Below are 23,361 nucleotides of genomic sequence, written 5' to 3'. Positions count from 1 at the left end.
TTTATACAACAGTTCAACAAACGAAATATTAATATTAAGTGATGTTCATTTTCAACACAGTTGTCAGTATTTTTACAATAAATTAATAACTCCAATGAAAGCCACAGCAGAACTGCAGCACACAGCAATGATTGTGAACGAATCTTTAGAGATTCAATTGATTCAATGATTAATTCATAAATACAGCCACTTGCTTCGTTACTGAATGAATGACTCGATGACTCATCACCTACTGGCAGTTTTAATTTAATATTTAAAAGCATCACTTCGTTTTTTACCAAATATTGTCCCTTCCTGAAAAAGGTGTGACTGAAGAGTGGGGGTACGCAGAAGGATATTAAAGCCTCTTGGGGTACAACTCTAAAAAGTTTGAGAACCACTGGGACTGGGTTAATGAATAGAACAAAATAAACATCAAAGCACAATACACATACCAAGGGCAGAAAGTAGGCCTAATACTCCCATGGTTACCTGACTATTGAAACCGGCTGAATATGACAGCCCCACCCTAAGATATTTTTCACCAGCCGCCACTGATAGTATTACAGTCGAAATTCACAAATTCTACAATTCGAAATTCTAGTGAAATTCATCGTTATCTAAGGGATTATGTCAGCCAAATACAGGATATTTACCATTCAGATATATGTGCCAAATGTCTTTCAGATTTCGCGCTGCTAACTCTTCTTCTGTTTGGTTTCTCCTAACTCACTGACGGTGCACGAGCTACTAAAGGTATAGGGAAAACATGACATGGATTTCAGGAGAAATAGGTTTTTGTTCATGTAGCCTACTATACATTAACAAAAACCTATTTCTCCTGAAATCCATGTCATGTTTTCCCTATACCTTTAGTAGCTCGTGCACCGTCAGTGAGTTAGGAGAAACCAAACAGAAGAAGAGTTAGCAGCGCGAAATCTGTAAGTAAGGCCAGTCGAATGGATTTGGGAAATAGACCAACCGGCGGGATTTTATATTTTCGGACGTGTCCCCCTGTCCCCCCATACAATTACGCCTATGGTGACCGCCCCTTTAGGCTTGTTGCTACACAAAATTGTTATAAATTGAACAAAACCCCACAGGTTTAATAAGTCTCATATCACCTCACCAGATGATGAATTAATAAACCAAATTAAATAATTAATTAACAATTAATAACAAAAAATACAACTAATGAATAGTTCAGCAATGAAACTATTCGAGACTATTTATCAAACACAATGTTCACAGCAGATTGATGTCAAGTAGGCTATTTATTATTATACCTCCACGCATCAAATTAATGCACGTTCTCTGCACGCTAAGCGAGTTCTCTTTCTAGCCCTCCACCTCCCCAGCATCACCTGCCTAGATCTGCTTCGGGGGGTTTCCTTAGCAGCAGCAACATGTTCCCTTTAATTTATGTTCTAACCATTGAGCACAGTGGTCACCAAACATTTCAAGCCCAAGTTCCCTGACCTCACCGGCCTTAATGAAAGGCAAGATCTACCTATATAAGAATAGATCGAAAAAGAGATTGTACTTCCAATGTGAGGCCTTTTATTTAGAATTTGAATTGTATTTGAATTAGGCTACATTAAATGCTTTGGCTATAAAGTTACAAATTTATGCAACCAAGAAAAATATCAATTTAACAACACTGTAATACTTGCAGTGAGCAGATCATATATCCTGATACCGGTTGCCAATTTTGTTTTTCATTGTTTAGGCAAATTTATTTGTTGTTTAACCAAACTGGCCTTAAAAAAAAACTGTGGCCGTTTGAAATTAGAGGCAACCAATGCATTTTAATCACGATCCAAACAAAGATGCTACACACGTAGCAGGAGCAGTTGTTTTTGCATAATTTCAAGACTCAGAGCAAATACAGAATAGTATGACTTTAGCTTTGTGAAATTATGTTACATAAGACAATTACCTGCACACAAAAAAAACACAGACGGACTTAATGAAAATGCAAATTCACTCTCTGACAGCAGGTGGCGGTCATGGAAAAGAAGCGTTGGTAACACTTTACAATACGGGTTCTCTAATATGCATTAATTCATGCTTAACTAATGCACAGATAACCATGTGTTAATGTATGACTCGTGAAGAACTAAACCATTAATTAATGATTACTGCATCAGCAACTAATAAAGATGAAATATGGTTAATATATTAAGTAATAGATTAATTATTAGATTAATAGATTAATTGATAGATTAATGTTATTAATTAAATGTGTCATAATGTATTAATTTTTAATAACATATTTTATTAACTAAAAGTGTAATTGAATGCGTTAATTACCACAATTGCTCAAAGCAATGTACTTCAACTTTCAGTTGTCTTCTATAAATAATCATTAACTAATGATTTGCAAATGTATCATTATGTTATGACTTTACTTAAGGCACATGACTATTAACTAATTGTTAAGTAATATGCCATTTATGGGTTTTGACAGTTGCACATGCAGTGAATGTAATGTCAAAGAATGTGTTTGAAGGATGGGTGAGTTGGGCTGCACACAAATATCAGCACACCAGAATCTGAACTCCTGACGCTGTCTACACTGTGTTTAAACTGGACGAGACCAGCTGTCTACACTGGACATGACAGACCATTGCAAGTCCATTTGTCCTTTGTAGCGGAAGTAGCGGAAGAGCTCGAAATATGTCAGAAATAGAATGTGGCATCAGTTTACTGTCTGGGTTTAGTCATGTAGCGTCGCGCCGCATCCAGTGTCATAATGGACGTTCTATTGTCTTTGTCCAGTCTAGACACAGTGTTATGAAATAGCAGTGCTCGGCTGCATGTTCTCAGTGAACCACGACCTCAAGCTTAACCTGACATGGGCCTATTCCTGTGCATGAACAACAAGGTAGGATGCGGCAGTTCATCTGACTCAGTGAAATCTTAGTTTGTAGATGGTTGGAAGTTGAAATCATGGCTTAGTGTGGATGTCAGAACCAAAATTTCATATTACTTAACAATTAGTTAATAATCGTTTGCCTCAACAAGTAGTCATAACATAATGATACATTTGCAAATCATTAGCTAATGAATAATTAAAGCAGACAAAAGTTGAAGTACATGGCTTCAACCCATTTTGGTAATTAACGCATTCATTTACACTATTAGTTAATAAAATATGTTATTAAGGAATTAATACATTATGACATTTAATTAATAACAATTAATATTACTTAATCTATTAATCATTTAGAATCTGTATTAGTTACTGATGCAGTAATCAATGAATGGTTTAGTTCTTCATGAGTCATACTTTAACACATGATTATCTGTGCAGTAGTTAAGCATGAATTAATGCATATTAGTGCCAAGACCAAACCTATGTACATTTAATTTATTAAATTATAAATTAATAACTTTTATTATTTAAATTATCCCAAGAGTTGTCATGACTGAACTATAAGTATGCAGTACATACCATTTTATGTGGAAAGTTTGAAAGTTACACCGTCCAAAACTATAAAATATAATAACGGCCAGCGATATATTAAAAAGTTGTATATGTAGTACATCCTAGTTATCTGCATACATATAGTATACTCACATAAATCAATACTATATAGCAAATCTCTGCTGCATGTGCTTACAGATGATGGATGCTGCCTTTAACTTCAAATAGTCTAAAGCACTATTTTGATGGTAATTGTTTCTCATGCATAAATTTGCATGGCACCTCAGTGTTAAAACTCATGCTTTCAGATGTACAACTAGTTTCACATACTGTTTTCATACTGTGGTGGAAACAATCTTCCACAGTGGCCTAAAGAGCAAGATGGAGTAATAATTATAAGCTTAATTTAATAACAATGGAGGTGAATGGGAGGTCTACATCAACTAAACATTAATGTTTGTATGTGCATACATTGTGTGTTGCTATGAAATCACCACAAACACATAAAAAATAAAAAACATAGAAAAACCCAGTCCCACCCAGAAAAACATAAAAATCACTCCTACCTTAAAAATAGAGTCCAACTGCTTCTTTTCAAGGGATTTTGATCCATCCTGTTTGTTACTGAACAGAACATTGGGAATCATTTATCAGAACATTTAAATATTTGTTCAAGCATTAAATACACAGCTCTACATCTATGGATACATAGGTAATTTTCAGTGTTTCCCAACCCTGTTCCTGGAGCACACCAATAGTACACACTATCAAACTCTTCCTGATTAAACACACCTGAATCAACGTATCAGCTCATTAGTAGAGACTCCAAGACAAGGGAATCTGTCCAGAATCGCCGCCTATACCATTAAATAGGGCGGACAGCCATTTGTAGTGGTTTCTGAAACCATAGTGGATGTTATTCAGTGCACTCATTCAAGCGCATAATGCACTGCAATAACGAGTGTACAATTGATGTATGAACGGCTAGAGATTACCCATAATGCACTGTGATGGTCATGCCAAATTAATTCCCAAGTCTCACCAGAAGATCGTGCCCACAGCTTAATCAGCCATCCATCCATCCAATTTCAAAACCGCTGGTCCAATGTGGCTAATATTATACAGGTATTAATTTCTTTTTAATGGATTATCAAATTGTTTTATTAAGGTTATACATGCTAGTTTCCATGGTTTAAGATAAATCTTTTCATTACTAGTGGAGCTGCAAGTTTGCTGAGTTTCAAATAATTATTAAACAGCAAGCACAATCTATGTAAAAGTGGCAGTCCTTCCGGCGCACTGTACCAAATTCGCTCTAAAGAAATATAAATAATCAATCATAACATGTTATAATTGATTAGTAATATTTGGATCAGTTAATAGAATAAACTTAATGTAGTAAAATTAATACCGGTATTACAATCAATGAACCTGTTTGTGCCGTGAACACTCAGTGTTAATTGTTTATTATTCTAAGAAATGTACGTTTCCGGGGTATGGGAAATGTCTTTGTTACTGTACAGTACTATTTAGAGCAGTTACCCAAAATCTGCATGATTAGCGACTCCAGTATATGAGCTTGAAACACGGTCAACTTTAATTGTGACATGAACAAGACTTTATTAACTAGACTAAACACTTAAACTACTCTAACATACACATACATACATGCATACACTTTACCAAGGGAAAGAGAGCTGAAGCACAATACAGGAAAGCAAGGAGTTATAGCATTGTTTGAAATTCAGCAGATCAACAGCCTTGAGCAAACCATCAGTTTAGTTCTAACCCACCCTTCTTCAAACGGGGTAAAGATACTTAATGTATCAAATAACGAGACTATAAGTTTGATACTTGCATGTCTCGCCCATTTTAATTAAACTGTCCTGATGCAATTTGTTGAGGCCCCAATTGATCTTTGCTGTACTCAGGGAACAAGGGTTACATACGTAACCGAGACGTTTTTTTTCTTGAACATTAATTAGTAGATAATTAATAGTAGTTCTTCAGGATTCATTAGACAGAATTCATTATTTATTGATTAACTAACTGTTACTTAACACAATTAAAAAATAATATTACATACTGATTAGTTAAAGGTGGGGTATGTAATTCTCTTTTTTGACCATTTTTTCAAAATCACTTAAAATCCTATTCCTAACCCACTTACAGCCACTGAGTTAGAAGCACTGAAATAAAAATTACAGTTTTTTCCAACTGCTTACACACAAAATCTTTTCATGTCACACGATTTTTGAAACCTCTCACTCAAAGTGCAAAACTACACACCAAATCTCCAAAACCATAAGCTATTCTCAGCCTTTGACTCAGGTTTCAATTGCATAAAACACTTTTTTCAAAAAACTACACACAATTCTCTACATAACACACACAAATCTAACATGAAGTGACTTGCTTTCCTTTTCCAAACACAACCAATCAAAATGCTACACTTATTCACCAGGTCACACACACACTATAGGTCAAATAAATAGGTCAAAGGTCAAGTTACCTGTTTTGAACAATGGATGTCAACAATGGATAGAGACCCCACTCACACAATTTGTGTTCTTTTCACTCACATTACTGTATTCTAAAGAATATACTTTTGGTTTACATATGTTTATGGTTGTGTTGTATGCTTCTGTATACAGTAATGTTTGGCCTGATAAATATTTTCAGTTTCTACATTGCATTGGTGTTTATAGTGTACTTGTTACCACTCTCAGCAGATTACTGTCACAGTAGAACATTGTATTGAAGTGTAGATATAAGCCTATGAAAGACCAGAGAGCTTTAGATTCAGAACAACAGTGTTTACATGGTATATCCAAAAATGTACTATTATGAAAGAAGTGTTTGCTATTTGATGCAAATGCTTCATGACATGTGTTTATGGACTTTTGAATGCAGTGTTACATTTTGAAGGAGATGTGAGGCATTTTGCATTTTGTGTGTGCAGTTTTGGGATTTGTGTGTAGAGTTTTGAAAAAAAGTGCCATAGTTTTGAAAACGTGCGTAAGTAGTTGGAAAAAACTGTAAGCAATTTAATCATCTGTGGAACGGGCAGGACTCGAAAAACTACAGCCAATCATTTCCAAGACCACCTAGAATCATTGGACAGTAAGTGCGTCAATCAATCGGTCGTACCATCCCCCCCTCCCCCCATCCATGTCCATGTTCTTTGAATGGGTGGAGTCAAAGGAAAGAAGGTAGGACCATTTGAGGTGTGTATTTTCAAAATCTGCCAGCCGCTTTGCAAATCACATACCCCACCTTTAACCATTATTTTAAATTGTAATAATTTTTTTCTGCATTTATGATAAAATAAATGCAAATTTGATGAGCATTAGAGACTTCTTTAAAACCACATGTAATGTGTCCAAGTTTTTGACCGGTATTGTATATTCTTTTATATATACTATTGCTGCAAAATGATAAAAAGTCCTTTCATGTCACTATTCCGCATGTTGTTGTCAGCCTACACTTCACATAATAGGCATGTAGGTTGCGTCGGGGCTGCATTTAACCAACTTTGATAGTTTGATCAAGTGGTAAATGGTGTATCAACATAGACTAAATACAAGTGACTTACATTCTCCTCACCATTAATGCTACTTGTAGTGCTGGTTTTGTGCAGTGCTTTGTACTCCATTAACATCCATTGTTTCCACTACGCAGATTTAGATCGCTTCATAAATGTAAATTCGTGTGTCCATGTAATTTTAAAACTATTTACAAACAGACATCAATGAATTATGTAATATTTTAAAATATGTGGATTTTTTTTTTTTTTTTGAATCGACACACTACCTTTTGATTACCATATACTCACTGAAAGAACCATTTTTGGCTTGAGAGCATCGGTTCCGAGCAGACTGTGGAATACCTACGTTTACACTAGTGAATTTTCGTTTTAAAATGCATAACTTTAGCTACGGTTACGCCTGCCGTCCATACACACTATTGCAGAGTTTTAGACCCTAGAAAACGGAGACTGACCCCTTAAAAAAATGCTTTGGTGGACACACAGCCTTAGAGCGTCAACAACTGACACAGTGTCTCGTTCCCCTCTCTGGGAACTGGGGTTACATACTGTACGTAACCCAAAATGTTACATATTCCCAATGTTACATTTTGTCCTTTACATTACATACGTAAGTCATCCCACCCCCCCATGATCCATGGGCTGAACACATTTAGAAAATTAGACAAATTAATGTTTCAATGATAAAAAAAAAATCTAAATTAATATCTAAATCTATCTAAATAATATAAATACATGTTTTACAAATATTGTTCAAACCACATGTTCCAGGTTCTTAATGATGTACTATTTGTATTTGTGTTGTAATGTAGAATTTGTTGTATTAAATTATGATAAAACAAACACCAAACCATGAGACTGTCCTCACCTCACATCAGCAGACGGTTTCCTGAAGTTAACTGGTGTACCAATTGATTCAGTGCTCTTCATAGACACACAGCTGGGTTCAGGACATTCTCCCTGATTTAGACTAAAACACAACATAAATTATGCATTACTATTATACCATTCTCATTCTCGTTCTCATGTACATCAGTGTCACGTGAGGCTGTAGTAAGAAGTGCATGAAGACGAATGGCTCAAAAGGAAAAAGTATTTATCATACTCAGGAAACTAAGGTTAACTCAGGGCTTATAAACACAAGAGGTAATCAGAGTAGACACAGAACAGGTGCGTAGAACTAATTAACAACCAACAAGATTAATTAGAGAACTAAGACAAATTAATTCAGAAACTGAGCATACATGTTACAGTAGCTCCTCATCCCAGGAGGCGTGACCTTGCGCTGTAACCAGTCCATCTGCGGAGGGATAGAGGGAGCTCTGACGGTTGGCGTGGAGCTGTGATGGACAGGGACCAGGAGGATTCAGAGGAAACAGACACCATGGTGGAGCTGACGGTGGGAGAAGCCAGGATGGAGCTTTGACTGCAGGGTTGGGCAGAACCTGGGGACTGACCAATGGAGACGGAACCAGAAATCGGAAGGAAGTAGAAGCCTGGTGGAGGGTAGAGGCGCAGCCGAGGACCCAGAAGTCCATGGTGGAAACATAGCGACGACTGAATGAGGCTGAGCTGAAAGGACGTGGGAGCCCGGTGAAGTCCTAGGGTTGACGGTCCACGGTGAGTCCAGGGAGCGCAGAGTCAGGGTGGAGCAGACAGGCTGACAGGCCGAGGTGGAGGCATGGGCCTGGAGGCTTGAGGTGAAGCCGGGGAATCCTCATCCTCGTGCCAAGCTAGTGATTGAGAAGCCTGAGGCGAATCTGATGAGCCATACAGAGTTAGCGGCGCGGGCAGAGCTGAGGACAAGGACGACACCAGTGGAGCCGACAGAACCAGCGAAGGAGATGTGACCAGGATGTTAGGCAGGAACACAGGAGGAGAAATATCTCTGGACGGGACCGGAGCATCCAGATATAGCTGGACAGGACTCGGGAGGGAACTGGATCTGCAGACCACAGATCTATAAGGTAATGGTCCTCTCCTGGCTCTGTGATGGAATGAACAGCACACTTCGACTCCGTGGCGACCCAGGTGGCAGACTCTAGCGCTCGGTCGGTGGTAGGCGTGAGTCCGGGCTCCTTCTCTGGCTAGCTGAGGGTAAAAAGGGCGTCGCACTGCTGAAACTTTCACCACCAATATTCCACCAGCGGCGGATTCTCGCAGCCAACAAGGCGAAGCAGTGCTGGTATGTCCATCTGTCATGTGAGGCTGTTGTAAATAGTGTATGAAGACCAATGGCTCAAAAGGAAACAAAGGTCTTTAAAAAAAGCTCAAAAGGTCTTTAATATCGTACTCAGGAAAACTCATAAGAATCATACAAAACACAAGCACACAACTACAGGACAAGGAATTAATTAATTAACTCTTTATAAAAACAAGAGGTATTCAGAATAGAAACAGAACAGGTGTGTAGAACTAACTAACAACCAACAAGATTAATTAGAGAACTAAGACAAACAAAATCACAGAAACTGAGCATACATGTTACAATAAGGCGATAAGGCCAGCTGAAACCAAAATAAAAAATCATCGACAAACAATTAATGCTCCAAATAAACAATAGTCAAAAATTAAAAGCAGTGAATTGGTAGTAAAAATCAAAACCATTATTTATTTATAATCAATAAACCAAAAATTAATTTAACATTCTTAACTTTAAAGAGAAGTCATTCTCCCAGAAAGGACTGAGTATGGGCATGAGCTGAGCATGGGCATCAATGATAAGGAAAATAATAAATGTTTAACAAATTTCTAGCACAAGCAGGGGCGGACTGGCCATCTGTGTGATCTGGAGAATCACAGAACGGCCGGTACTCCAGGACGGCCGGCGGGCCGGCCCACCACCCGCCACACACGCAGTCATCACCTGTTTTTTTCCGTCAACGCGGCCGCGGGTAAAAAACGGAAAGAAAAGGGCGGGGCTGAGAAGGCGAGATACATTTTTTTTGCGGAATTTAGATACTGAAGCCGCTAAATGTCGCAAACTAACTGAAATATTTAGCAGCACAGCCAGCAGCAGCACCTCGCAGTTAAATATTAGCAGCAGTGAAGAAGAGAGCCAGACAGCTGTGCAGCAACATGCCACCAGTGATGATGAGGACAGAAAGATGAGCTGGTTCCACAGGTAGATCCAGGGCAAGTATGGATCATGAGAAGAGAAAGAGAGTTACTTGCTAGGGATGATGTTAGGAAGTGATATTCAGGTTGCTAAATTTTTAATGATTACAGTAGGCTAGTTAAAACAGCAAAACTTCAACATTTTAGCTGTAAAATGCCACATGCAGTAGCTAATATTAAGAATTATGTTGTGCTTTTACTTTTAAAATGTTGGTAACGTTACAGTTAATGCTTACAAACTTTGAAGATTTTGAATACAGAAGTTACATTTGTAATGGTGTAATTTCATTTAGATGTGGTATTATTATTTGTGCAGTAAGATTAATTACTGCATAAATTAATTAAGATTATTAAGTAATAAATTATTTTTAAGACAGCATGGAATAGATTGTATAATATGCTGTTATAACAGCATATTATATAATCTATTCCATGCTATCTTGGAATAAAACCTGTTTTTTTTTTTTTTTTTATCCATTCCATCATTTGTTTATTCAGGTTGAGCTTAGACCAAGAGCAGAGAAAGACACCCACTCCAGCTCAACTTTAAATTACTTTAAGCGCCCCAAGTCAGACAGTCACAGCCTAGAGGTTTTTTATACAGGACTGCAGTGTGTTGAGACCTCCATTTATATGTAGTATTCAAGTTAATCTAGAATAATGTGCTTTTAACACATCACAGGGCTATTGCTATAATTTGGATGGTATAGTATCATGAGCCACAATTAAAGTCTTGTGACACTCATGCCAGGCGTTATTGTCGTTGTTGACGAGTTTCCGCGCGCCGATTGCTTTGGGCCGGGCCTAGTCAAAGTCCAGGGCCGGTTTTTAGTCCCAGTCCGTCCCTGAGCACAAGTGCCACACTGTAAAAAAAATTGCTGCGATTATTTAGCACAACTTAAAATCCAACATTGTTTCAACTTTAAAAAGTATGTGTTCAAGCTTGACTTAAAATATTAAGTTTAGTTAACTTAAGTTTAGTTTGGTTAAGTTGGATATTTAAGTTATCTCAACAAATTTTAACTAATCGCAGCCACATTTTTTACAGTGCAGGTTCTTAAAAATGTACTGTTTTTATGCGTTTCATATAATCATATATATAAATTGTAATAAAAGTTTATGATAAAACAAACACGAAACCATGAGACTGTCCTCACCTCACATCAGCAGAAGGTTCCCTGAAGTTAACTGGTTTTTCCATTGATTCAGTGCTCTTCATGGACACACAGCTGGGTTCAGGAGTTTCTCCCTGAATTGGACTAAAACACAACAGAAATAAGACACAAACTGAGGCACTCAAGAGGTAAAGAAAATGTATATAAAAAGCCTTTATTTCATCATGGCTTAGTTAGACATGTGACAATCACCTGATTACGTAATATAGAATAGTCACAATAGAGAAGAAATTGTTAGATAAAAAGATAAGACATATCTTACCAAAACAAAATTGAACCCAACATAATAGGTTCCAAAAAAATTAAGAAAAAAAAAATATATACATACAAGTACAACATCACAAAAGATATCAATGAAATATACAAATCAGAAATACAAATATAGTTCTTAGGGTGAACATTCGTTGAGGGTGGTTGAGGGTGAACATTCATTGTATTTTGGAAAATACCTACAAGGATAAATAAGTGAGAAGTCATCTTCCCTCAAAAAAATTAAATACTTGGCTATGTTCTAGGAAATGTGGCATGTGGCAATTGCAATCACTGTGATAACATTGTCAAGACAAATATGTTTATATACATAACATCAGGCTGTGAGTTCAAGGTAAAAATCATTTCTTAATTGCAATCCTTCCTTTGTGGGTAAATCAGCTACGGAGAGTGTCTTTCAGTATACATTGAAAGCAATCACATTTCTAGGTTTAAATGGAGAATTAGATGTTTTACCTTTTTTGTAATTTGACGTTACGGTTACCCTGATTAGTGTTGTTTTCTAGTTGTATGATTTGAACTGTTAATACATTGTTGATTCTGGGTATATTCATTTATTATTATAATTTTGTTTGTGAAATCCAAGTTTTGGAACTGCAAATATATTGTTGATTCTGATTTGTATGTTGCAATGATATCTTATGTGATGTTGTACTTGTATTTATGTATTTATATATATATATATATATATATATATAAATATATATATATATATTTTTTTATCAAATGGTTGATTCTGATTTGTATATTTCATTGATATATTTTGTGATGTTGTACTTGCATTTATATTTTTTTTTCTTACTTTTTTTAGGGTTTAATTATGTTTTGGTGAGATTTGTTTTCTCTTTTTATGTAACAATTTCTTCTCTATTGTGACTATTTTATATTACGTAATCAAGTGATTGTCACATGACTAGCTAATTGCTGCTTAAAAGAACTCTGAATGTGTTTGGTACTAACACCCTGATGAAGGCTTATGATGAAATAAAGGCTTTTTATACTCATTTGCTTGAACTCTCGAGTGCCTTGGCTTGATACGTTTTTATAAGTCACATTTTCCCTACATCCAAAGAGCACCGGGATACAGATTTTTACACCCCGTACAATGCTTTTTTGCACTCCTTTTCACCAATGCATCATGTTCCTGGATAAACATCTTTGTTTATCATTGAACAACATTCCAATCAGCCAATCAGATTTGAGGGACAAGTTTAACAGGTTATGTCAAGTTTAGGCTTAAAAACTGCAACTTCTTATTCACCTAGAATTTCACTCTGATTTTAGGGAAAAGTCATGTGTAGGGTTACGTTTAAGGCGGGCATACACTGTGCGTTTTTTGTTCGATTTTGAGCTGAATTCTGACTCTTTCTCAGGTCGGGCCGATTTTCAGGGTTGTCGTGCATCGTTTGCCATGCAGTGTTCGTGCAGTGTACAGGGGGAAACAAGAGGAGATAAACCTTTCCCGACCAGCAATCGGATGGTTGGATGAATTTCTGGCATGACTTTATCGCACAGTTGAAACAGAGCTACAAACCGATTGCCCTAAACTCAGTGTTTTTTCCCTCACTGCGCCTGCGCGAAAACAGAAGTTTAACCATTTCATCTTTAATGCAGCAAGAACGAAATGAAAAGAGGGAGATCTTTAAATTATGTAGCTATCAAACTAGTAGTCAGCTGCAAATATGGCTTGACCCCAAAAAAATTCTAACAAAAGGTTTCTCAGTGGTTTACAGTAGTATCAGATGTACTTAAAAACATAATAAAAGTTTACCAAAGTTTGACTCCAAGAAAGGCCCCAATTTCAAAACGGCAGCCGTCAGGTCCTTAAAATGACCACTACTCCTTTGTATTCCTCCAAGACCAGGAATACTGGTGCCTGATACATGTTTGGGCCATGTAATATTCTAATTAGCATATTTGCATGATAGATAAGTGATTACAAGTACAATTATATATTAAAGGAGAACTCCGGCGCATAAGAAGATATTTTATACATACAGTCAACTTCGCGTATACAGGCAGAAGCCATCTTTGAAAAACAGTCTCTACCAGTCGATCTACGAACGCCGATCTAAGTGCGCTGAACTGTGTAGAATCTCATATGGTCCAGCGCACTTGGATCGGCGTTCGTAGATCGACTGGTAGAGACTGTTTTTCAAAGATGGCTTCTGCCTGTATACGCGAAGTTGACTGTATGTATAAAATATCTTCTTATTAAACTGTCTGGACACTGTCAAAGTTCTCAATGCTTCGGTTTGAAGGTAGGGACCCTCATTATGCTACCGTGTTAGTGTGGGGCTATTTTGAGCCTTGTTAGTGGTATTAAAAAGCGATTTTTATTTGTCATTACTCAATGCCCTATATACTAGCGTTATACTAGCGCGTTATAGGCTAAACTGTTTTTAGAGATAAAACTATTTACATTCGATAATCATGAAAACAAATCTCAGATAACGGTTGACTAGGTAACAATGTGTAATTAGACCAAAGGTTCATTTTGCGCCGGAGTTCTCCTTTAAAGCAATTGGTTACAAGCATATTTATGCGAAAAATAAGTACAATTTCCCTTAAGTAATTGCATATTTCTAATATCTTTTGCCTAGTGTTGATGGTTTCTGTGGTTCATAACCATTCCAATAAAGAATAAATTCATTAGAACTGTGTGGTACTGTAAAATTAGTCAAAACAGGGCTGCCACGTGAAGGCATGTGCTGATTGTCTGAACCCCCCGTATAGAATCACGCCAATTCATTGGCTGATGGCACGGGGGCCTCCTCAGCGGCGCTACTTGAGAGCGGAATGACGTGGACAAAACTTTGGGGACATAATCAAGTCTAGGTCGTAGAAACACCTTCACAAGACCTGGGGCAAATTCCATACAAGGCTCACTCACAGAAAGAATGTGAGATCCCCAACGCGCTTGAGAGAGGCCAATGCTAATGTAGCAGGATACAGCTGTCTGGCTCATGCCTCCCCAAGTGGTATTTAACTTACTGTGCTGTGAGTGGCTCTGGGCAGTTAACTGTGAGCCAACCGCGATGGCCTCGCCCCTTTATAAACCGGGACTTTTCTTTTGACAAGTGACGTCACCGGCACACGACTGTTGTGTTGTTTACCTGCTTCACGATCTGATGTCTGACATTTATGTTAAGTGTATTCCACCTGCCATACTAACAAAAGTGCCACCTTGAGAGTCAGAATCCGGTCCGGAGCTGACTCCAAGGGTTCAAATGAAGGCTCTAATAGCCCCTCCAGAACAACTGATAAATCCCAGGTGGGGACACGAATAGGACGTGCAGGCCTCAAACGTCTTACTCCACGCTTAAACAAGGAGACCAGACGGTGTCTACCTAAGGGTACCACGTCTTACTCCTGATAGGCAGCAATAGCCGTGACATAAACTCTCAAGGTGGTAGCAGATGCTCGAGCCACAAATTTATCCTGCAGGAATTTCAACACTGAACTGACCGGGCAGCTGGCTGGGTCCACTGCATGAGCCGACTCATAAACCTTCCACTTAGAGAAATACAGCAGTCTATAATAATAATAATAATAATTTGTTACATTTATATAGCGCTTTTTCTGAAACCTCAAAGCGTTTTACATAGAAGGGGGGAATCTCCTCAATCACCACCAATGTGCAGCATCCACTTGGATGATGCGACGGCAGCCATATTGCGCCATAACGCCCACCACACACCAGCTTACTGGTGGAGAGGAGACTCCAGAGCGCTATTTCCATTCTGGCCAGTAGGGGTCGCTTTCCATGTCATACTTCCTCCAGAACTGTGGATGGCGCTTGTATCATGAACACTAGTCTCTCCACTCCTGAAGGAGGCACCATTACCCCTAACATGTTCTAAATCCTTCTCATCAATCCTGATTCCCCACACCTGTGTTTGACCCTTAATAAGTATTTTTGTTCCCTGCTTCTGTGTTCAGTCTTGAGCCATTTATCCCGTGTATCCTGCTGCCTGTCTTTGAGTTAAGTGTATCTCTTGTTGAATATTTTTGGACCCTCGTGTCTGTTTTTGTTTTCACTGTTTTATGGAAGCTCGGCTCTCCTAGTTTATTTGTATTTTGTATCTTTTATTTCTCTAGTAAAGATTACCTTTATTTTTTGAAGACTCAAGTCTCCTGGCTCTTTTGATCTTCTGCTATTGGGTTTACGTATTCGGGAGTTAGCTCAGTGAGTTACCACTCACACTTAGAGCACCGGAGACCCGGGTTCAATCCCCACCAAGGGCAACTTCTTACAGCAAGACTGAACCATGGAAGAAAGCCCAGCAGAAGAGTCTTTACCACCCACTCTCTGAGCAGGCCACAACTATTCAGCGACATGATTAGGCTCTGTCTGAGATCCTCCATCTTCTGAGCCTCCAGTCCCAAGCCTCTTTACCCCAGGAACCCCAACAGTCTCTTGGCCCTCTATCCAGATCCACACTGGCTCTCCCTTCTGAGCCTAGATTACCAAGGTCAAGGTCAACTTTATTTATAAAGCACATTTCCAAGCAGTCATTACTGCCACAAAGTGCTGTACAGATATACCAAACATAAAAACATGCTAATTTAATCAAAGAGAGAAATTACATAGGTAAAAATGTCCCAATAATAGTAGTAATAGTTAAAACACATATAAACATTGTTACAATCAAACATCACAACGTCACAGCTCATATTGTATTAAAAGATTTTTCAAAAAGATGAGTCTTTAAAAGCGATTTAAATGACTCGATAGAGCTAGCTTCCTTAATATTGAGGGGGAGAGCATTCCATAGCTTAGGTCCTGCAACAGAAAATGCTCTGTCTCCTCTGGTTCTCAATCTAGATCTAGGACAGTCTAGAAGTCGATTGTCATTTGACCTAAGTGACCTACCAGCCCCAGAGCGGTTTGACGGCACCCCTGAGAGATGCAGAGGATTTATTACCCAGTGTACTCTGGCCTTTCAACTTCAACCCAGCAGTTTTCCCACTGAGAACAGCAAGGTTGCCTACATTATCACCCTCCTCACAGGCAAGGCACTCACAGGCAAGGCATGTCTCCTCTTACCATAAACAGTCAACAGTTCATTGAGGAGATGAAAAGAGTGTTCCAACACCCAGCCAGTAGGGGAGACGTGGATCACCGCCTGTTGAATCTCTCTCAAGGAACCCGGAGTGCGGCTGAGTTCGCCATAGAGTTTCGTACTCTCGCAACAGAGAGTGGCTGGGATCAACGAGCCCTAAGAGCAACCTTTCACCACGCTTTGTCCCCCAAGCTTAAGGACGAGTTAGCATTCAGAGACCCCGCTCCTGATCTTGAGTCCCTTATTGATGTGGCCATCCGGGTCGACCATCGCCTCAGAGAACGCCAGCTGGAACGCCAGCGGGAGACCAGCTTACTTGAGGCCGCCAATCCTGTTCAATTGTCTTCTGCCCCTGGTGACCTAGAGGAGCCTATGCAGCTTGGGGGAACCCGGATATCCCAGACCGAACGCAATCGAAGGATTAGAGAGAGATGCTGCCTCTACTGTGGCAAACCAGGCCATTTTCGCATGGAGTGTCCTGAGCTGTCGGGAAAAGCCAAGTCTCGTCCTGGAGTAGGGAGACCGGGGCGAGAATAGGAATCATCCCCTGCTCTGCGACCTCGGGCTTGACGATCCAGGGCACTATCACCCAGGGCCAGCGACACCATCAAATATGTGCCTTTGTTGACTCAGGGGCTTCTGGGAGTTTTATGGACATTAAGATGGACCAGAGTCTTGCTATTTAACCTGTGACTCTCCAAGAACCCCTAAACATTACTGCAGTTGAGGGCAGGTCACCCAGTGCACTCCGCCTCTTCAGCTACAGGTGGAGGACCACCAGGAATGGGTACAGTTTTTCTTAATTCATACCCCTAAACTCTCTATAATCATTGGCTTCCCATGGTTGACTGCTCACAACCCACATATTGACTGGTCCCGAGGAGTCGTCAGAGAGTGGGGAACCAACTGCTAGGTCTCGAGTACTGCTTTCTGTTGTTCCTCTGAGCTACTTAAGACCTTTCAAGAACCCTTGCCAGCCATCCTCAAGAACAACCCCCTCTTTATGGTCAAAGCCTCGCCTATGGAGATCATGGCCGTTCCCAGAATGGAACCTGTCACTAACAAGTTTCCACTTCACCCTCCCAAGCCACCCCAGGTTCCCCCAGAATATACAGACCTCCTTGAAGTTTTCAGTAAAGTCCAAGCTGCCACCCTACCTCCTCACAGACCTTATGACTGCGCTATTGAACTTATGCCAGGAACTTGTCCACCCCGTGGAAGGCTCTACTCCCTCTCGGGCCCAGAGAGATTAGCTATGGACAAGTACCTTAAGGAAGCCCTGGATAGCGGGTTCATTCTTCCCTCCACATCACCGGCAGGAGCCGGTTTCTTCTTTGTTGAAAAGAAGGATGGTAGTCTCCGACCCTGTATCGATTATCGGGGCTTAAATAACATCACCATCAAGAATCGTTACCCCCTCCCACTTATGACCACAGCTTTCGAGGTCCTGCAGGGGGCCACCATCTTTACTAAACTGGACCTTCGAAATGCATACCATCTGGTCAGGATCCGGGAGGGGGATGAATGGAAGACGGCATTTAATACCCCTACAGGCCACTACGAGTACCAGGTAATGCCATTCGGCCTAGTTAACGCTCCAGCTGTCTTCCAGGCTTCTATTAATGATGTGCTCAGAGAGATGCTTAATACTTTTGTGTTTGTTTACTTGGATGATATTCTGATATTCTCCCGCAACCTCGAAGATCATGTTCAGCATGTCAGACAGGTCCTTGCCCAGCTGTTGAAGCACAAGCTGTTCGTTAAGCTGGAGAAGAGCGAGTTCCATGTCCCAGCTGTCTCATTCCTTGGCTTCTGTGTGTCCAATGGTAACCTCCAGATGGATCCTGGCAAGATCCGAGCAGTCTTGGACTGGCCCCAACCCACTTCAATCAAACAGGTACAGCGCTTTCTGGGGTTCTCCAATTTCTATAGGAGGTTCATAAGAAATTTTAGTTCTGTTGCAGAGCCTCTCTCCGCACTGACAAAGAAGTCAAACAAGCCATTCATATGGACCAGCAGAGCTAACCATGCATTTAAAACACTGAAACAACGCTTCACATCTGCTCCCATCCTAATGCTCCCAGACCCAGAATTGCCTTTTGTGCTGGAGGTGGATGCCTCAGATGTGGGGGTAGGAGCTGTCTTGTCACAGAGAAGTAAGAGCAATCACAAACTTCACCCATGTGCCTTTTTCTCTCGCCGCCTAACCCCTACTCAGAGAAACTATGATATTGGGAACCGGGAATTGCTGGCCGTTAAGATGGCGCTGGAGGAGTGGAGGCACTGGCTGGAGGGGGCCAAACACCCTTTCCTCATCTGGACGGACCATCGAAACCTCACCTACATCCGGGATGCTAAGAGGTTAAACTCACGACAGGCCCGTTGGGCCCTCTTTTTTAACCGATTCAATTTTACCCTCTCTTATCGCCCAGGTTCAAAGAATCTCAAGCCAGACGCACTCTCGAGGCAGTTTGAACCACCTGAGAGGGAATCCTGTCCAGAAACCATCCTCCCCACATCCAGGGTGGTAGCCCCCATCCAGTGGGATATAGAGACAGCCGTCAAGAGAGCCCAACAGCAACAGCCTGATCCAGGTAATGGCCCAGCAGGGCGACTCTTTGTTCCTAATCGTATGCGCTCTGAGGTCTTGCTGTGGGCACACGCTTCCCTCCCCTCTGGACACCCGGGAACCACTAGAACCTGCAAGCTTATCCAGAGAAAGTTCTGGTGGCCCAAGTTACGACGAGATGTTGGGGCCTTCGTCTCTGCCTGCTCCGTGTGCGCACAGAACAAGGAGCCAAGGACCCGCCCTCAAGGCTTGCTTCACCCACTGCCTATCCCAAGACGTCCCTGGTCTCATATCTCCCTGGTTTTCGTCACGGGCTTGCCTCATTCACAGGGAAACACGGTAATCCTGGTGGTGGTGGACAGATTTTCTAAGACTTGTCACCTCTTACCCTTACCCAAGCTCCCCACAGCCAACCAGACTGCAGAATTAATGATGAAACACGTGTTCAGAATTCATGGCTTTCCCCAGGATATGGTTTCTGACCGGGGGCCACAGTTTACGTCCCGGTTCTGGAAGGCGTTTGGTCGGCTCTTCGGGTCCTCTATCAGCTTGTCCTCTGGCTTCCACCCCCAGTCCAATGGCCAAACTGAGAGGGTAAATCAGGAGATTGAGAAGACACTGAGGTGTCTGGTCGCTGACAACCAATCCACTTGGAGCTCTCGACTTATGTGGGCTGAGTTTGCTCATAATACCCTGTACCATTTTTCTCTAGGCATGTCCCCTTTTCAGTGTCTGTATGGTTTCCCTCCCCCTCTATTTCCCGGACAGGAGCCAGAGGTTGAGGTCCCAGCTGCCACACAGCTAGTGCGCCGGTGTCGACGTTCCTGGAAGAGGGCTCGTGCTGCTCTAGTTAGGGCGGCTCGACTACAACAGAGGCAGGCTAACAAACGCCGGAGGGCAGGACCCACGTTTTGCCCAGGACAAAGAGTGTGGCTCTCTACTCGAGACCTTTCCCTACGGGTAGAATCCCGTAAGCTGGCTCCACGATACATCGGCCCCTTTAAGATCCTCAGGAAGATTAGCCCGGTTTCCTTTCGACTCATTCTGCCCAGGTCTATGAAGATTCACCCCACTTTCCATGTTTCTCGATTAAAACCAGTTGTTTGTTCCACTTTGTCTCCAGGCAGGAAGTCTGCCCCAGCTCCCCCCTCATGATTGATGGACAGCCAGCATACATGGTCCACAGGCTGTTGGATTGCCGCCGGATACGCGGAAGAGAACAGTACTTGGTAGACTGGGAGGGTTATGGCCCGGAGGAGCGGACATGGGTTCCAGCTCGGGATATTTTGGATCCGGCTCTCATCTCAGAGTTTCACCAAGAACGAGAAGACCATCTAGGGAACGTCAGGAGCCGTTCTTAGGGGATGGGCTTCTGTAATGATCTCCAGAGCGCTATTTTCATTCTGGCCAGTAGGGGTCGCTCTCCATGTCCTTCCTCCAGAACTGTGGATGGCGCTTGTATCATGAACACTAGTCTCTCCACTCCTGAAGGAGGCGCCATTACCCCTAACATGTTCTAAATCCTTCTCATCAATCCTGATTCCCCACACCTGTGTTTGACCCTTTATAAGTATTTTTGTTCCCTGCTTCTGTGTTCAGTCTTGAGCCATTTATCCCATGTATCCTGCTGCCTGTCTTTGAGTTAAGTGTATCTCTTGTTGAATATTTTTGGACCCTCGTGTCTGTTTTTGTTTTCACTGTTTTATGGAAGCTCGGCTCTCCTAGTTTATTTGTATTTTGTATCTTTTATTTCTCTAGTAAAGATTACCTTTATTTTTTGAAGACTCATGTCTCCTGGCTCTTTTGATCTTCTGCTATTGGGTTTACGTATTCGGGAGTTAGCTCAGTGAGTTACCACTCACACTTAGAGCACCGGAGACCTGAGTTCAATCCCCACCAAGGGCAACTTCTTACAGAGACAGTGATGAAGCCAATCAGTATATTGGGGATGATTAGGAGGCCATGATAGACCGAGGCCAAAGGGCAAATTTGGCCAGGATGCCGGGGTTACACCCCAACTCTTTTTCGAAGGACATCCTGGGATTTTTAATGACCACAGAGAGTCAGGACCTTGGTTTAACGTCTCATCCGAAGGACGGTGCACCTTTGGCAGTATAGTGTCCCCGTCACTATACTGGGGCATTAGGACCCACACAGACCACAGGGTGAGCGCCCCTTGCTGGCCTCACTAACACCTCTTTCAGCAGCAACCTGGTTTTCTCAGGAGGTCTCCCATCCAGGTACTAACCAGGCTCAGCCCTGCTTAGCTTCAGTGGGCAACCAGTCTTGGGATACAGGGTGATATGGCTGCTGGCCACAGCAGTAGAAGCTAGTAGAAGGCGCACAAGCATTATCAACGGTCTCCCGAACATCAGGTGGAAGACCAGACACCACTGTCGCTAGCGATTGCCTCTTATCAGCCACACCCACAGCCTCCATATCTCGGGTCGAGGATGAAAGAAACCTGTATTGAGCCCAAAGGAGGAGGTGGTGCGCATGCCTGTCGAGGCTGCGTGATCACGAACCTCCCTGGTGATTTACATGGGACACCACTGCCATGTTGTCCGTCCTGAGAATGACATGACAGTCCATTAGGGCCGGGAGAAAATGATCCAGGGCCAAAAAGATGGCTTGCAACTTGAGGCAATTTATGTGCCACGAGAGAAGCTCGCCCGTCCAAACCGCACACCGGTCTGCCCTCGAAGACCAAACCCCAACAAGTCAAAGAGGCGTCCGTCGTGACAACCTGGCGACCGCAAACTACACCCATCTTGACCCCCTGAAGTAAAAAGGCAGAGTCTTTCCACCTCCAAAGAGCGCGAAGGCAACTGCGTGACACTCTCAGCAGGCGGAAGGCAGACCAAGAAGGGCGGATGCCCCTGAGTTTCCTCCACCACAGGAATGGTCTCATATGAAGGAGACCCAAGGGCAGCACAGGAGAGGCTGCTGCCATGAGCCCCAGAAGCCTGCGACATATCAACATATAGCCTTCAAACCTCTCCTTAAGTTGGAGCGCGAACAAAGGGTCAGGCCGATCGCCACCGGTCGAAGCCTCCCATATACTTTGTTGGTCAAAAAGTGTGCCTTTCTTCCAAGAACATTCCTCTCTGCGCCATTTATAACAAGTTAGCTCCCAAATTCGCCCATTCGCTGTCACCAAGATTCTTTGCCCGGTGGCAGTCCGCCTTAAACTCCCTCATGCGTACAGGAGAATTCATCCCGTCTTTCATGTTTCCAAATTGAAGCCAGTTTTTCATTCTATTATTAACCCGCCAGCCCCAGTGTGATTCCATCTCTTGTCAGATCGTTGGGGGTTTTATACTCAAGTCCGGTGCTGTTCGTGTCCCTGGGTTTTCGTCTTCGTGTTTCCTGTTGGTGTTTGGTCTCTGGATCCCGCTAGTTCCTGAGGAGTACCACGCTGGATGTTTCCCATTGCGTCCCTGCACCACTCTGTACCACTGACTAACCATTCTTTGGACTTGAACTCTGTTTCTCACTCATTGAATATTTTCAATAAACTTGTTTCACTCGTAATTGAATCCGACTTCGCTTAAAGCTTAAACCTGACATTACCTTATGCAAATTTAAATGAGTGACCATTTTAGAGGGTTCAAGTTATACTACTCAAATTTAAGTTACTTTTGTGTGCAATAACTTTTACATTGAATGTCAAGTCTGTGTTTCAGCAAAAAATGGTATGTGTCCAAAAACACGTACTGAGTAGGAGTTACATGACATAGGCTAAATCGTTTACATCTGTGGTTCACCCCAAACAAAGATAAAACCTTACAGTATTCTCACAAAATCATGTATTCCATAAGTTTGTAATCATGTCAGTGCAATTTAGACAAGTCCAAAGGATTCATAGACCCAGAAAACATGGGGTTAGACACCAATATTACTTGGCTAGGTCAAATAATGAAGGAGTTAGGATATTTTAAGGGCTTCCCGCCCATCTTAGACGCCATCTTGAAAATTACACCTTTCTATTGGTCAAACTTTGGTAAACTTTTAGTATGTTATTAAGGACACCTAATACCACACAAAACAGCTGAGAAACCTTTTGTTTGAGTTTTTTTAGGGTTAGGTGTTTTTTTTCCATATATGCAGCCACGTATAGCTGCAAATTACTGTTTGTTACCTCCAGTTCGTGTTGCAAAATGAATAAACCATATATTACCCACGTCTTACAAGCCACCTGCGATGTA

At 41.5% G+C, this 23,361-nt stretch overlaps 1 protein-coding gene across 1 annotated transcript in view; it reads right to left on the bottom strand.

Moving 5' to 3' along the window:
* LOC306985694 (NACHT, LRR and PYD domains-containing protein 12-like) overlaps positions 1 to 23,361 on the bottom strand; it is an 86,346-nt gene that overhangs the window by 61,652 nt on the left and 1,333 nt on the right. The window contains 3 exon segments of the mRNA XM_079588244.1: positions 3,976 to 4,033; positions 7,825 to 7,926; positions 11,231 to 11,332. Of these exon segments, the coding sequence (XP_079444370.1) occupies positions 3,976 to 4,033; positions 7,825 to 7,926; positions 11,231 to 11,332 (262 nt within the window).

The sequence above is a fragment of the Phoxinus phoxinus genome (genome assembly GCF_949152265.1).
Source record: "Phoxinus phoxinus genome assembly, chromosome: 18".
Lineage (NCBI taxonomy): Eukaryota > Metazoa > Chordata > Actinopteri > Cypriniformes > Leuciscidae > Phoxinus > Phoxinus phoxinus.
Note: the sequence above shows the minus strand (reverse complement) of the source record. Positions and strands in the feature narration are given on the sequence as shown.